Below are 13,701 nucleotides of genomic sequence, written 5' to 3' on the forward strand. Positions count from 1 at the left end.
GGATTCGCGCGTCTCGGCTCACCTCTTCCATTAATTTCGGATCCATCGGCTCGTTCAGTGCGGCTCGGGCCGCGCGGGCCGTGGGCGCCGTCTGCGAAAGCGCGCGCGAAGCTGTGCATTTGCGGAGAGCTCCCGTCCCGCTGAAACCACGACCCGCGCGAGTGCGTTCATTCAGTGCGCGCTGCGCGGCACTCGGGGACGCGAGGCATGGCGGGTCCGAGGCGTCGGTTCACCCGGCGCGTGCTGCCCGCGCTGCTCATCATCGCGATCCTGGGGCTCGGCTCGCGCGTGGGCGGCGGCGGCGACGGTGGAGGCGCCGGCGCCGGCGATGCGTCCGCGCGGGAGGATCTCACCCGCCTCGACGAGGATCGGATTTCCGTCGGGACGACGACGCCCTCGTCGCCGCGGGTGCGCGCGGGGCTCGGGGACCGAACGGCGATCGTCGACGGCACGGACCCCTCTCCGCCGTCGATACCGCCGCGCGCGGCGTCGAAACCCCCGCCGCCGGCGCGGAAGGAGAGCGCCGGGCGCGCGTGGAATCTCGGGACGACGACCAAATCCAAGACGACCAAATCTAAATCCACCGAGCTCGTCGCCGGGATCGCCGCGCTCGAGGTGGACCACAGCACGCACGCCGCGGACGACGAGGCCGCGAGAGCCATCGCCAACGCGGGTAAGCAGACGAGCGGCTACGCGGACGCGCTCGACACGTCCAAGATCGTCTTCGCCACCTTCGTGTCCAACGGCTTCCACGAGTTCATGCTCAACTGGTTCGAGCACACAAAGAGACTGGGAGTGGATAACGTGATCGTCGCGGCGTTGGACGCAGAGACCGAGGCGCTGTGCGTGGCGAGAGGGATCCCGTACCACAGCGATAAGGACCTGCGGTACACCTTCGAGGTGATGGCGACGGGCGGGCAGCCGCTGCACGACCCGAACGCCAAGGTGACGATGGAGGGCAAGGCGTTTCAGCAGATCGGCGCGCTCAAGGCAGCGTTTTTGCTCTTCCTCCTGAACCGCGGTCACAGGGTTCTGGTGTCCGACGTGGACACGGTCTGGCTCGACGACCCGCGGGAGTGGTTCGAGCGCGACGACCTGCCGACGCGCACCGACGTCAGCGTCTCCACCGACTGCTTATCCCACGAGGAGGAGCGGCGCAGCCGCGGGTGCTGGGGACCGGGGTTCAACACCGGCATCCTCTGGCTTCGGCCCACCGAGGCGACAATTAACTTGATGGCCACGTGGCGAGACGCCCTCCTCACCACGTCCGATAAGTTCGAGCACGACCAGGACATATTCAACAAACTGCTGCGCGTCGAGCAGGACGGCTCGCCCGCGTCGTTCGCCGCGGTGGACCCTCCGCTCGGGGTGAGATCGACCGACAGTTCCTTCGCCGAGGCTGACGGGGACGGGCGCGTCGGCGAGGCGCTGCACATGAGACGCGTCGCGCGGGGCATCGTCCTCGGCGCGCTGCCCCTCGCCAGGTTCTGTAGCGGGCACACGTACTTCGTGCAGAGGCTGCCGCAGCGTTTGGGCGTGAAACCCCTCGTCGTGCACACCACGTACCAGTTCTCGCAAGCGCGGGGCAAGCGACAGCGGCTGCGGGAAGCCGGCCTGTGGCTCCTCGACGACGACGCGTACTTCGGCAAGGGACCGGGGTTCACCAAAAAAGGGTTCATCGCGATGCTACCGGACGACCAGCCCCCCGCGGAGCTCCTTCGCGACGGCGCCGGCGTGGAGAAACACCTCGCGGCGGCGGCGTGGTATCGCCTGGCGATTCGTAACCTCGTCGCCGCCGCCGACGCGACGAGCCGCGTGCCCGTGTTACCGCGGATCACGTGCGTGTGCGACAGGTGGTGGGGGAACGTGCTCCCGTCGTGCAAGATCCCCGGGTCCGACGTGTCACCGCCGTTCGGCACGTGCCCGCAGGATCACATCATGAACTTGCCGAACATGGAGCGCGCCGGGGTGGAGTGGCGCGAGTGGAGCTTTTTGGATCGCGTCGGGAATGGGAGCGCGGCGTTGGCGCGTTTGGGGGGGGGTGCCGAGGGGGGTGCCGACACGATCGGAGGAAGTTTCGCGCGCGTCGTCGACCTGCCCGCGTATCCCACGGACGCGGAGTGGGCGAAAGCGACGGCGGAGCTCGACGAGACGATCGTGTTCGTGTCGAGCGGCGTGAGTTCCTTTTGCACGTTTTCCGACCCGACCGAGGCGGCGGCGTTTGACCGGAAGATGGCGGTGGCGCTGCAGGCCGAGTCGCACTTCTGCGAGTCAGTGGTGGATGTGGGCGGGGAGGGTAAGCCGCGACGCGCGTGCCACGTCGGGTTCGACGTGCCGCGCGGCGTGGCGACGGACAGAGACTGCGAAGCGATGCGAGCGAAAAATGGCGACTCAAACGCTTTTGAGGCTCGGTTCGATCGGCGCTCGCCGGTTGGCGGCGAGAAGCGCGCGCCCGCGTGACTTGCTCGGGAAGCTTTCGAATGTAATAAGACTCAACAAGTGTAGTTAAGATTCGCTATCGTATTAAAGACGGATGAGCGGTGTCGAAGATGGACGAACGGGACGTCGCGCGGGTCGCGGAGCCCCTCTGGCTCGACGACCCGGTTGTGAAACGTTCGGCGATCACCGCGATGGGTCGAGCGGTCGGGGTCGGGGTCGGGAAGACCCGACGGGGTTCTACCCGATCAGTCGTACAGGCCGTCCTCGTCCCACACCTCGACCAGGAAGTCCACCATCTCCACCAGGGGCACCGGCTGCGGGAACGCCCTGGACGACGTCAACAGATCGTCGTACGTCGCGTCCGCGCTCAGGACCGGTCGTCTCGGGGCGCTCCGCCCGCCCCCCTTCGCCGCCCGCCCCGCGCGCCCGGCGGCCACCCACTCCGCGCGCTGCCTCTCCCATGCCGCTCGGCGGTGATTGACGAACGGCTCGCCCGGCTTCTGCTCCGGAATCCCGCTCACCCCCGCGTCGTCGTCGCCCCGATGTTCCCCGCCGATCTTGTCGCCCTCCATCTTGCCGGTTTTACTCAATGTTAGGTCTTCGTTTCCCTTCACCTTCTTCGACTTGCCGAGAATCTTGCCAAGGAACATGTGGTGCAACGGCCGCGGAGTGTGCCGCCGATCGCCCGTAGCCGCGATCGCGTCTCGCGGGTCCCGAGAGGTCGCGGTCGAGTTCCAGGGCGGCTCGCAATAAACCGTCCCGGACAATTCTCGGGCCGAAAAATCTCGCGCGAAACAGGCAGCCAACTGGGACGCAGTGTCGAGGCCCGACAACCCGCCGACGAGCGCCGACAGCTGTGTCGCGAGACCGGGGGTATCACACTACTCGTACGCACGAAACGACGACACCGACGACGACTCCGATGGGAATCAGATCACTCAACCCCTCACCGCTCAACCCCTCACCCTAATCCTCCGGAAGCGTCACCACAACCTTGCCCGACGTCCCGCCCGATTGGAACGTCCTGATCGCATCCGGCAGCCGGTCGAAGTCGAACGACTCGCCAACCTTGGGAGCCGGCAAACGCAGCGCGTCCAGGTCCGTCAGCAACCCCCCGAGCTCCACGATCTTATCGAACATCCAGATGAGGTTAAACCCCATGACGCTCTTGTTCTCGCCCGGCAGGTTCGTCGGGTCCACCCGCGGGCGCCAAAGGTACTTCCATCCCAACTTGACCCATCCGAGGACGTTGAACCACGCGAGGTCGCCCGCGGGGGTGAGGTCCGCGGCGCCGTAGACCACGTACCTCCCGCCCCTCGCCAAATTCGCCCACCCGCCCTCGAAGAAGTCCCCCATCACCGCGTCCATCACGACGTCGCACGTGCCTCGTTCCGATCCCGCGGCGGCGGCGGCGGCGGCGACTTGTTCGCGAAAGCGTCTCCTGTCGCGGACGATTATGGTGTCCGGGTCCATGTCTGGAAACCTTTCCAGCACCGCGGTCACCTTCGTCTGCGAGCCCACCGTCGCGATGGGCGTGGCACCCAGCGCGTTGCATATCCCGAGGCCGAAGAGCCCGCACCCGCCCGCGGCGGAGTGGACCAACACCGTCTGCCCCTTTTTCACATCCCCCAGCGCCCTCAGGGCGTAGAACGCGGTGAGGCCCTGGACGAGGAACGCGGCGCCCTGCTCGTGGGTCCACCCGCTCGGGAGGGGTCGGCACTGGTGCAAAGGCGCGTTGACCGCGCTGGCGTACGCGCCGAATCGCGTCACCACCATGACGCTGTCGCCGACCGCCACCGTCGGGACGACGGCTCCCTCGGGTAAGCTCGGATCGGACTCGCCGATGGCCTCGACGATCCCGCAGCACTCGAGCCCGGGGACGAAGGGACAGTCGGGGGTGGCGCCGTAGAGCCCGAGGACGCTGAAGACGTCGGCGAAGTTGAGTCCTATGGCCTTCACCTTGACGCGGATCTCGCCGGGGCCCGGCGGCGCCAGCTCGTCGCCGTCCACCCTCTCCAGCCCCGACAGCGCGCCCGTCTTGTTGACGCGCCATATCGTCCGAGTCGTGGTCGTCATCGCGGCGGTGGACGCCGCGGCGCTCGCGCGGGTTGGGGCGCGGACGATGGAACGCGCGCGCGGCGCGCGGGCGGGAGAGACGCGGCGCGGTGTTGAACGCGCGAGCGACGAGGCGGGCGCGCTCCGAAGCATCGACGCGCGTCGCGGTGTGCGGAAAAAAAAATTGCGCGCCACACGGATGTCGTTCTGCGGGGTGGTGGCGATCACCGTCACGTTTCCAACTCTCATCGTCGTCTCTATAGTCTACTTTGCTCTCCACCTCGTAATAAAAGTTTGAAAGGGGAAGAGGCGTACCGTCGCCCCCTCATCACGCCGCGTTCCTAGGTACGTACGCCGCCACGCCGCTCCTGGCCCGCTCGCACCCGCCGCCGTCGCCGTGACCGCACGCCCACTCCAACCCGCCAGCCACCCCGCCCGTCGCCCGCATCAGGTCCGCCGCGTCTTCATGACCTCTCAGCGTCTTCACGAGGGACTCGCACCACCACTCGCCGTCCTTCGTCGCCCGCAGGTGGCGAAGCGCGTCTCGCGCCGCCTCCATGATCGCCCTCTTCTTGTTAACGCCTCGGCCTCGACCGATCGTCTCGCCGTCGTCCAGAATACACGTCGCCGTCGCGCCGCCGTTGGGGCCCCCCTTGAGCCCCCCGTCGGGGTTCCGGTCCCGCGCGTGATCGAACCGGATCCGCACGTTCAAGAACTGCGCCAACTGCGCCAGCGTCGACCTCGCGTTGACCCCTCGTTCCCCCGCGTCGACCCCCGCGTCGTGCCTCGCCAACGCCAAACTGCACTTGCGAAACGCTTTAACGTAATTAGCGTCGCCCTCCTCGTCCCTCCACCGCTCAAGCCGCGCGCGCATGTGCGCACGCATCGTGACGTCGATGACGCCGTCGAGGCGCTTGCAACGCGACGCGACGTCTTTCCGCGTCTCACACCCGGCAAACGCGCTCGCCCACGTGTGAAGGTTCACGCCGGGCGGGGCGTATATCGCAAACAATCGCTCCAACACCCACAAGGACAGGCACGCGTCCTGAGCCGCGTACCTCACCTGCGCGTCTGTCAGCGGCGTCCTGGACCAGTCGCTCACCTGCACGGACTTGGGCTTGGAGACGTCGGAAAAGCCGCAGTGTTGGGCGAGTCGGCCGAGGCCCGACGCGGGCACGTCGTAAAAGTCGACGATTGAAGCGAGGTCGACAAAGGCACCCCTTCGGCACCCCGGTTCGGCACCCCCTTTCGGCACCCCCGGGTTGGTGACCTCCGGGAAGCACCTGGCGATCTGCCGCAGGTCTTCCGCGACGCCCTGTCCCACCGGCAGCACGTTCGGATCGTGTAGGAGCCGCGCGAGGAGCGGCGGGAATTTGGTCACGGCCGACCCCGGGACGTACGGGCGATTGGGCGTCGGCGGTGAAAGTCCCATGGCGCCGTACACGTGCGCCAGCAGGCACCCGCGGTTGTCCGGCGTCGTCACCTGGACCAGCGCGACCGGGTGCGTGACGCCCTTGACCCGCGAGGGCCTCGCCTCGACGTCCAGGCCCACCAGCCTGATCCCTCCTCCTCCATCCGACGACGAGTCGCCTTCTTCGTCGTTAGGGTAAAACTCGGCGCGGACGTAGGCGTCGATCTGCTTGGACGTGTACGCGACGTGGATGTTCGCGGGTTGGACGTAGGGCGACGACGACGTCGAGGGTTCCTCGGGCTGGGCCGCGGACGCGGCGTCAGCGGCGAACGAGCGCCGAATCTCCCCGGGGGCGCGCCCGCGCGGGTGGACCCCGCATCGCGCATCGACCTCGTCTTCGTCGCCGGGCGATTGCGACGGAGCCGCGCGCTTGGTCCCGCGGACGGTCGCGGCGGTCGCCATCTCGGCGACCGCCGCGGACGCCGGATCCGAGGCCGTCATCCGAAGTACGCGAAGCACGCCGAGAGCCGACCGTCGCATGAAACCCGCCCGAGCCCCGGGTCGCCCCTGTCGGGACCTCGCACCCCGGGGCGCCGGCGAGTCTGGCAGTCTGGTCCGGCCCACCCCGTCACTCGTCTGCAGAGGTCTCATCAGTCACAGGTCCCGTCTCCCAAACCTGGAACCAAACCGTCACACCCGAAACCCGCGCCCGGCGCACACATGGCGGAGGCGATGCTGCGCGGTCGAAACGACGACATCTTCCTCCGTGCGTCGTTTTGTCCCCCCTACCTCGTCCCGCGTCGTCGTCGTCGTCGACGAGCAACCCCCGCTCGCGTCCGCTGCGACGGCCCGAGACGTGTTTGGGAAATGAAATGACGCGACCCGACCCGTCACCGGTTTTGGCACGTCGCCCTCCCCCCGACGCCCCTCACGTCGCCCTCCCCCGGACTCCATTCGCAGACGACGAGGACGGCGACGACATTGACGGCGAAGGCTTCGCGTTCTCCCTCCCCGACATCGACGCGCTCATCGCCGGTCCCCTCCCGTCCCTCGGCCCCGACGATCTCACCTTCATCGCCACCATCGACGACCTCGACAAGCTCCCAACCGCCACGCCCGCGTCGAGCGCCCCGCCGACGTCGCCGGGGGGGATGCTGTCGTCGCCGAGGTCATCGTTCCCCCCGGGCGCCTTTAGCTTCGCGACGAGCAGCCGCGCGGGGTGTCCCGACGGCGCCGCCGAGCGCGCGGGGTTGGCGCCTTGGGTACCGAGGTGGTCGGTTGACGAATCCGTCCATCCGGGCCGTCCCACCGGAGGCGTCCCCCCTCCCGCCGCCGCCGCCCGGCCGCCGCCCGACGCACAGGGTGTCCTCGACGACGAGCGCGGCGCCATGCGCGCGGCGGTGCGCGCGAACCCGCGGTACCCGAAGCTCCTCGACGCGTACTTCGCGTGCCGCCGGGTGGGCGCGGACGCGACGTCCAAGGCGTCGCTCGCCCGACGCAGGCGACAGTTGCTGCGAGAAGCCACCGAGGTTTCCTGCGGGACGATGCGAGCCGCGCTGGACGCGTGCGTGCGTCGGTACGGCGCCGAGCTCGACGAGTTCATGGACAACGTCACCGACGAGCTCACCGCGTACGCCGAGGAGCTCGGCGCCTGTTTCGACGAGGTGGACGCGGCGTGTCGAGAGGCGGAGGCTCGCGTGGCGGCGACGGCGGCTAAAAAATTGAACGCGTTGAACGTCTCCGCCAAAACCTCCAGACCCGTGTCGACGGCTGCCAAAAAGTCGGTAAAAGTAGAACCCAACGCGGAACGTGAAAGCGATTCCGACACCGGCGGAAGCGACGAGGACGAGGCGTCCGCGTGGGTGCGCAGGCGCAGGCGCAAAGCCGCGAAGGAGTCCAAGATCCCCGACACCCGCGAAGACGACCTGCGCAAGTCTCTGAAGCGCAAGTACGCCTCCTCCATCCTCGCGCTCAAGGATGAGTTTCTGAAGAAGACGAAGAAGGGAAAGCTGCCGTCCTCCGCGACGAAAACGTTGAAGGAGTGGTGGCTGGCCAACCTGCTGTGGCCTTACCCGAGCGAAGACGCGAAAAGAGCGTTGATGAAACTCGCGGGCCTCAACCAGACGCAGATCAACAACTGGTTCATCAACCAGCGGAAGCGGCACTGGCACAGGCTGTTCGACCGCGACGAGGCGCAGCCAATCAGCGAAACGGAGGCCCGGCACATGATCCTAGAGAAGTACGGAAACGTCGAGGCGTTCCTTGAGGTGGCCAGGGCGGCGTGAGTGAGAAGAAATCAATCGATGCGTCACTAAGATTATGTTAAATAGACTACGGAGGTATCAATACCAGTCCCCCGGAAATAGGACACCCACGGAGATGAGCGCGTACACCACGGAGAACACGAGGTAATAGCTGAGCGACGCGATGGCCATGCCCCTGCTATACCTCCACTTGTGCATGAGCGGCGTGGCGATCGCCTGGAAGGACAGCGACACGAGCAGCGCACCCGCGAGCACCACCAACTCGTTCTCCAGGTGTATCCCCGCAATCGTGCCGTGTTCCTCGGTGGCGATGGCCAAACCCGCGGAGAGGCCCATGAGCAGGTTGAACAACGGGCCCGCGAAGCACGCCGCGATCGCCATCGCCGGGTGGCCCTCCTTTGCGACCGTTATGTCCGCGACGATGTCTCCGACGCTGTTCCCCCACGCCAGCACGGTGGCTCCGAGGAGCGTCTCCGACACGCCGTGAATCTTGCCCAGCGCCGTGAGCAGCGCAACAAGTTCCCCCGCCGTGCCGTCCATCCACGTCACGGAGATGACGAACGCCACCACGGTCAGGATGCCGTTCATCACGCGGCTGTACTTGACGTGCGGCCACGCGATGTACAGCGACGCGGAGCCCATCAAGCCGCAAACAGCCCCGTACGCGGCGCCCGCCGGCGTGATCAACGAGTTCACCCCGAGGAACCGCTCCACGAATACGAAGAACAGCGGCGCCGTCACCGGCAGGAGCGACGTGAGCAGTCGCGACCGCCTCGCCGGATCCGAGCCGAGGTCCGGCATCGTGCAACGGATCAGCGTCACCACGGGCGCCTCCGCGGCGGTGGTCAGCACGGACGTCACCTTACGGATCCCCCGCTTCACGGCGGAGCCCCCGTCGCTGAGAAAAGAGGCGTTCATCGCATGATGCGACGAGCCGCCCGCCGCCACCGCCGCCGCCGATTCCCCATCCTCCTCCGCCGCGGTGGACGGCTCCGGTCCCACGTTCCCCACCCCAGACGACCCGCGTCCGCCGGGGTACCTCCGATCGTCCGCGGAGGCGTCGGTACCCCCGCCGCCGTCGCTCGATCGCGCGAGCAGCCCGGGAGCGCCATCCTCGATGAGCGCGGCGTAGTCGTCAATCTCATCATCCTCGTCCAGCAGACCCGCGGTGAGCCTCTCGCTGTGCGCGTTCTCCCACTCAAGCTCGTCGCTCTCCGCTCCCCTGTTCGTCACGTGCGCCACCAACCGCGCGAGCCTGGACGGGATCAGCAGCACGCCGAGGTAGACCAAGTAGACGCCCACGAGCGCCAAAGCCTCCGTCCTCGTCACCCGGCGCCCGCGGGTGAGTGATAACACGACGCCCGCCACCGCGAGGGCGTAGAAGCAGACGTCGCGGACGAAGGCCGGGCGCTCGACCTCGACCCCGCCCCGTCGCGTCCACGCGTCGAAACGACTCCAGATCCCTCCGGAAGTCCCTCCGGTGGCATCCGGAACGACCGGATCCGCGTCGTCGTCGTCGTCGAGAACGTCGTCGTCGTCGATGGGACGCCTGTGCCGCGCGAACCTGCTCGGCGTGACGAGCACGACGATGGGGAACACCGCGGCGGATATGAATATCCCCGCGCCGAGGTTCGCCCCCAGCGCCAGCGACACCCCCTCCCTCACCGCGTCGGCGTCGTCCCTGCTCAGCGCGGCGATCTGCGCGAAGCAGTCGGGCGCGCCGTTGCCGAACGAGAGCAGCGTGGCCCCCGCGACGTCCTCGGGGATGCGAAGCGCCGACGCGATGTTCTCCAGCGCCGGGCAGAAGAACCGCTCCGCGACGGTGGCGAGGACGTAGAACAGCGACGCGATGACGAGCGCCTGCGCCGCGGCGGACGACGCTCCGCCCCCGGTCCAGCAGTAGTGCATCGTCAGGTACGGCACGAGGCGGTGCTCCGAGACGCACGCCGGGGTGGTTTTGACGAACTCGCAGCGATCTTCCGGGGCCACGCGACGCGGGGAGCATCGCGTGGGCCACGATGACGAGTTGGCCTGGTGCGGCGGCGGCGTCGGCGGCGGTGCGACGGGGGCGTCGGGGTTTGGAGGAGACGGGGGTGCCCGCTCTGGGGGCGAAGGGGCCGACGGCTCCGGCGGTGCGTCCGGCGCGTCCGGGCTCGGAGGCATCGGAGGCATCGGAGGCATCGGAGGCATCGGAGGCATCGGAGGCATCGGAGGCATCGGAGGGAGCGGCGCAGGGGGCGAGCCGGGAGGAGGCGCCGTCTCGTTGGGCGCCTGCAGCGGACCCGTGCCCGCACCCTGCGTCCCGAAAACGTGGGCGCGAGCATTATTCCTTTTCTCCGGCCCGATCCCCACCGCCGCGTCCGTGCCGACCCCGGCGGCGGCCATCACGGCGAGCGCCAAGGCAAACGCGGCCCATCGTCGCCTCGGGTTGGCCCACATGGCGTCGAGCCCGCTGTTGTGGCCGCGGACAGAGGCTCGGTCGCTGTCAACCCTGAAATTTCTTCCCAGTCATCTTCGCAGGCGAGTTTCCTGTCAAGTTTAAGTTGTCAGTCACGAAGACTCGAACGTTGGACCAGCCGAGCCGAGCCGCACTTGAGGCCAGCACAGCGTCTCATGTCCGAGATCGAGCCCATTCTCAACCCCCCCGCGGCGCCCGCCGCTGCTGCGGACGGAGCCACCCGCATCGGCGCGTTCATCGAGCGCATCAAGGTGCCCCAGGCGACGCGCGCGACCGTCGCCATCTTAATCGCAATGTTCCTCTGCGGCGCGGCGTCCCCCGAGTTTGTGGCGCACGTCGCGCTGGTTCCCGGGCGGACCATCCCATACATGTGGAACGTGTTCACGGCATCGTGGCTGGAGGTCAATCCGCTGGGATTGATCGTCTCTTGCGCGGCGGCCGTCCTCGCCGGTGCGTCCGCGTTCCTCCCCGATCCCGCCTCGCGTCTTTCTCTTTGAACACGTCTCGTCCGATCGTCCCGTCTCACCCGCGCCTACCCCGTCACCGGACTGTAGGTCGCATCGTGGAGCCCGCCATGGGCGCGAAAGAGTACTGCAGGTTCCTCGCCGTGTGCACCGCCTGCGTCGGGTGCGCCGCCTTCGTCTCCATGCTCTTCGTCTACTACGGCCGCAGGGATGAGAAGTTGCTTTACGAGCCGTTCTGCGGGTTCCACGGAGTCGTCGCGTCCCTCCTGGTCGCCGTGCGTCAGCTGATGCCGGACGCGCCCGTCAACTTCCGGGGCTTACGCACGTTCAAGTGCAGGCACCTTCCCGCGATTCACCTGGGCGCGATGACCCTCTTAGCGGCGGCGACGGGGCGACACCTCGAGAAGTTTGGCTTTACGTTTTTCGGGGGGTACGCGTCGTGGGTGTACCTGAGATATTACCAGCCGCGACCCGACGGGCAGGTCGGGGATCCCGACTCGGAGCACATGGAGTTTGTGAGTTTCTTCCCGGCGCACGCCGCGGCGGTGCTCGGGCCGTTCGCGGACGGAGCTCACGCGTGTTGCTGCGGGCGGAGGGTCGCGAGGTCGATCGAGCGGCGGCAGCTGCACGACGGGCTGTCGACGGATAAGCCCGGGGTGACGACGCGGGACGCGGAGGAGGCGCGGCGACGAAGGGAGAGGGGCGCGAAGGCGCTGGCGGAGAGGCTGGCGGAGAAGCAACGGCAGAGAGAGGCGGCGGCGGCGGCGGAAGCCGTGTGAGTGATGAACTATGAGACTGAGCGAATAAGAGACTGAGTAGGCGAGACGGAAGCGTTGGAAGTCCCGCCCAAGGCCTCCACCTGAACGGGTACTTCACCCCGATACCCCGCGAATCCTTGTTCAGCATCTCGTCGAAGTTTTCGAGCAAGGCCTCGATCCCCGGTCTGGTGAACTCCGGGTCGATGCCGAGCTCCTCGTCGGAGTGCGCGAGGAGCTTCTTCCACGCCGCCGCGAGCTTCTCGCACGAGGACTCCACCAAGTCGCCCTCTTCCCAAAACTCGTTGTCGTTGAACCACATGTTGTTGTAGTGGATGGCATACGTGAGCATGGAGAGCTCGTCGAACTGTGTAGATTTGGGCTTTTTAGCGTCGGTCGCCTTGTTGATTTGGGCCTCCAGGCCCATGACGACGGCATTGCTGTTCGCCGTCGTGAAGCAGAAAAAGCCTTCGTCGTAGTCGTCGTCGCTGTCCATCACGTCGCTGTCCGAGCCGTACCCTCCGGGAGATTGGCCCTGGGCAAACTTCATCGCGCGGTCGGTAGCCTTCATGCGCGCGTCGGTGCCCAGGATGACCCTTATCTTGGCCACCTCGTCGGCGGTTGGGGGGCTTTCGTCTTCCGAGTCGGATCTGTCTTCGCCGTAACTGCGGATGATAAGGCACGGGGATTGCCTGGGCATGCCCAAGCGGGCACACACCTCTGCTTTCTTATCGTCCCACTCCTTATAGTGCGGTCCGATGTCCTCCTCCTCCTCCTCATCCTCTTCCTCGTTCGCGTCGAGTGCTTCGATGAGCCTCTCTTTCAACTCTTCCTTCTTGCCCGTGGTGGACAGCCCGCGAGCATCCAGCTCCTCCTTCAGCTGAGCGACCGTCATCTTGCTCGGATCGACCATCGCGAAAGCGCTCCTTCTTCACCGCGCGGTCGTGAACTTCGGTCGTGCGGTACGTGTACGCGGTGCGCGAACGTGTGTCGGGTGCTGGCGCGATTGAAAGTGCGAAAAGCGCGGGAAGAAAACCAAACGCGTCGCTAACAAACTTCACAACGAACGCGCGCGCGCGAGGTCGGCGTCGGGGGTCTCGCGGCGCGGGGTCGAACGCTCGCGCGATTCACGTCCTCCGGTCCATCGCGCCGGCGCGCTCGAGCTCCGGCGCGCGCCCCACCAGTCCCGGCCGACGGACCCGCCGGTTCGCCTCCTTAGGGCGCCCCGCTTCCGTAAGGATGTCGCATTCCCCCGACGACGATGCGCGCAGGGCGGCCGAGGTCGAGGCCATGGTCGCCGAGTTTTCCTCCCCGTCCGTCCCGGAGATCACCGCGAAGGCTCTGATGGCGCAGATGCGCGACGCGGGGACCGGAAACCCTAAACCCTACGTCCTCGTCGACGTTCGAACCGCGGACGAGCGCGTCGTGTCTGCCATCCCCGGATCCATCTCCTCTCTCGAGTACGAGTCCGATTTCGACGCCAAGTACCGTCACGAACGCGTCGTGGCGTACTGCACCATCGGATACAGGAGCGGTAAGTACGTGGAGAAGCTCATTCGGGAAAGAGGGGTGGACGCGTACAACCTGCGCGGGTCCGTGTTGGCGTGGACCCACGCGGCTGGCGAGCTGGCGGAGGACGGAGGCTCGGGCGCGCCGACGAAACGGGTGCACACGTTCGGTAAGAAGTGGGCGCTGGCCGCTGGCGGGTACGAGTCGGTGTGGTTCAACGTGCCGGTGGTGTCTTACGTGAAGAACCTCCTGTTCAGGCGGCGATGAAGCGCGCGCTCCGGGTGCTCGTAGGTATCGTCGGCTTCGCTAGCTATAGTGGGGTTGCTAAGTTTTTGACTATGGTTTT

At 67.1% G+C, this 13,701-nt stretch overlaps 8 protein-coding genes across 8 annotated transcripts; 4 read left to right on the forward strand and 4 right to left on the reverse strand.

Moving 5' to 3' along the window:
* Window positions 1-207: 207 nt before the first annotated feature.
* Window positions 208-2,460, forward strand: MICPUN_62282 (glycosyltransferase family 77 protein; the record flags this gene model as incomplete). The annotated part of the gene is made up of 1 exon (XM_002504760.1): window positions 208-2,460. One exon carries the CDS (start codon window positions 208-210, stop codon window positions 2,458-2,460), a length of 2,253 nt encoding a protein of 750 aa, XP_002504806.1.
* Window positions 2,461-3,405: 945 nt separating this feature from the next.
* On the reverse strand, window positions 3,406-4,515 carry MICPUN_86593 (predicted protein; the record flags this gene model as incomplete). Its single annotated transcript, XM_002505065.1, has 1 exon — window positions 3,406-4,515. The coding sequence occupies one exon, from the start codon at window positions 4,513-4,515 to the stop codon at window positions 3,406-3,408; it is 1,110 nt and encodes a 369-aa protein (XP_002505111.1).
* Window positions 4,516-4,822: 307 nt separating this feature from the next.
* MICPUN_62284 (predicted protein) lies at window positions 4,823-6,367 on the reverse strand (the record flags this gene model as incomplete). Its single annotated transcript, XM_002505066.1, has 1 exon — window positions 4,823-6,367. One exon carries the CDS (start codon window positions 6,365-6,367, stop codon window positions 4,823-4,825), a length of 1,545 nt encoding a protein of 514 aa, XP_002505112.1.
* A 410-nt stretch (window positions 6,368-6,777) lies between these two features.
* On the forward strand, window positions 6,778-8,190 carry MICPUN_62285 (knox-like protein; the record flags this gene model as incomplete). The annotated part of the gene is made up of 1 exon (XM_002504761.1): window positions 6,778-8,190. One exon carries the CDS (start codon window positions 6,778-6,780, stop codon window positions 8,188-8,190), a length of 1,413 nt encoding a protein of 470 aa, XP_002504807.1.
* An 11-nt stretch (window positions 8,191-8,201) lies between these two features.
* MICPUN_62286 (Ca2+:Cation antiporter family) lies at window positions 8,202-10,608 on the reverse strand (the record flags this gene model as incomplete). Its single annotated transcript, XM_002505067.1, has 1 exon — window positions 8,202-10,608. The coding sequence occupies one exon, from the start codon at window positions 10,606-10,608 to the stop codon at window positions 8,248-8,250; it is 2,361 nt and encodes a 786-aa protein (XP_002505113.1). The 3' UTR covers window positions 8,202-8,247.
* Window positions 10,609-10,782: 174 nt separating this feature from the next.
* MICPUN_62287 (predicted protein) lies at window positions 10,783-11,870 on the forward strand (the record flags this gene model as incomplete). The annotated part of the gene is made up of 2 exons (XM_002504762.1): window positions 10,783-11,077; window positions 11,182-11,870. The coding sequence occupies 2 exons, from the start codon at window positions 10,783-10,785 to the stop codon at window positions 11,868-11,870; spliced, it is 984 nt and encodes a 327-aa protein (XP_002504808.1).
* A 93-nt stretch (window positions 11,871-11,963) lies between these two features.
* On the reverse strand, window positions 11,964-12,759 carry MICPUN_62288 (predicted protein; the record flags this gene model as incomplete). Its single annotated transcript, XM_002505068.1, has 2 exons — window positions 11,964-11,985; window positions 12,044-12,759. 2 exons carry the CDS (start codon window positions 12,757-12,759, stop codon window positions 11,964-11,966), a joined length of 738 nt encoding a protein of 245 aa, XP_002505114.1.
* Window positions 12,760-12,981: 222 nt separating this feature from the next.
* Window positions 12,982-13,693, forward strand: MICPUN_109108 (predicted protein). The gene has a single exon (XM_002504763.1). The coding sequence runs from the start codon at window positions 13,137-13,139 to the stop codon at window positions 13,620-13,622; it is 486 nt and encodes a 161-aa protein (XP_002504809.1). The 5' UTR covers window positions 12,982-13,136; the 3' UTR covers window positions 13,623-13,693.
* The last annotated feature ends 8 nt before the right edge of the window (window positions 13,694-13,701 follow it).

This window comes from Micromonas commoda, chromosome 11 (assembly GCF_000090985.2).
Source record: "Micromonas commoda chromosome 11, complete sequence".
In the NCBI taxonomy this organism is placed as follows: Eukaryota; Viridiplantae; Chlorophyta; class Mamiellophyceae; order Mamiellales; family Mamiellaceae; genus Micromonas; species Micromonas commoda.

What these genes read in the sequence shown, in the direction of transcription:
- MICPUN_109108 (XM_002504763.1), top strand. Translation starts at nt 13,137, where the DNA reads ATGGTCGCCGAGTTTTCCTCCCCGTCCGTCCCGGAGATCACCGCGAAG.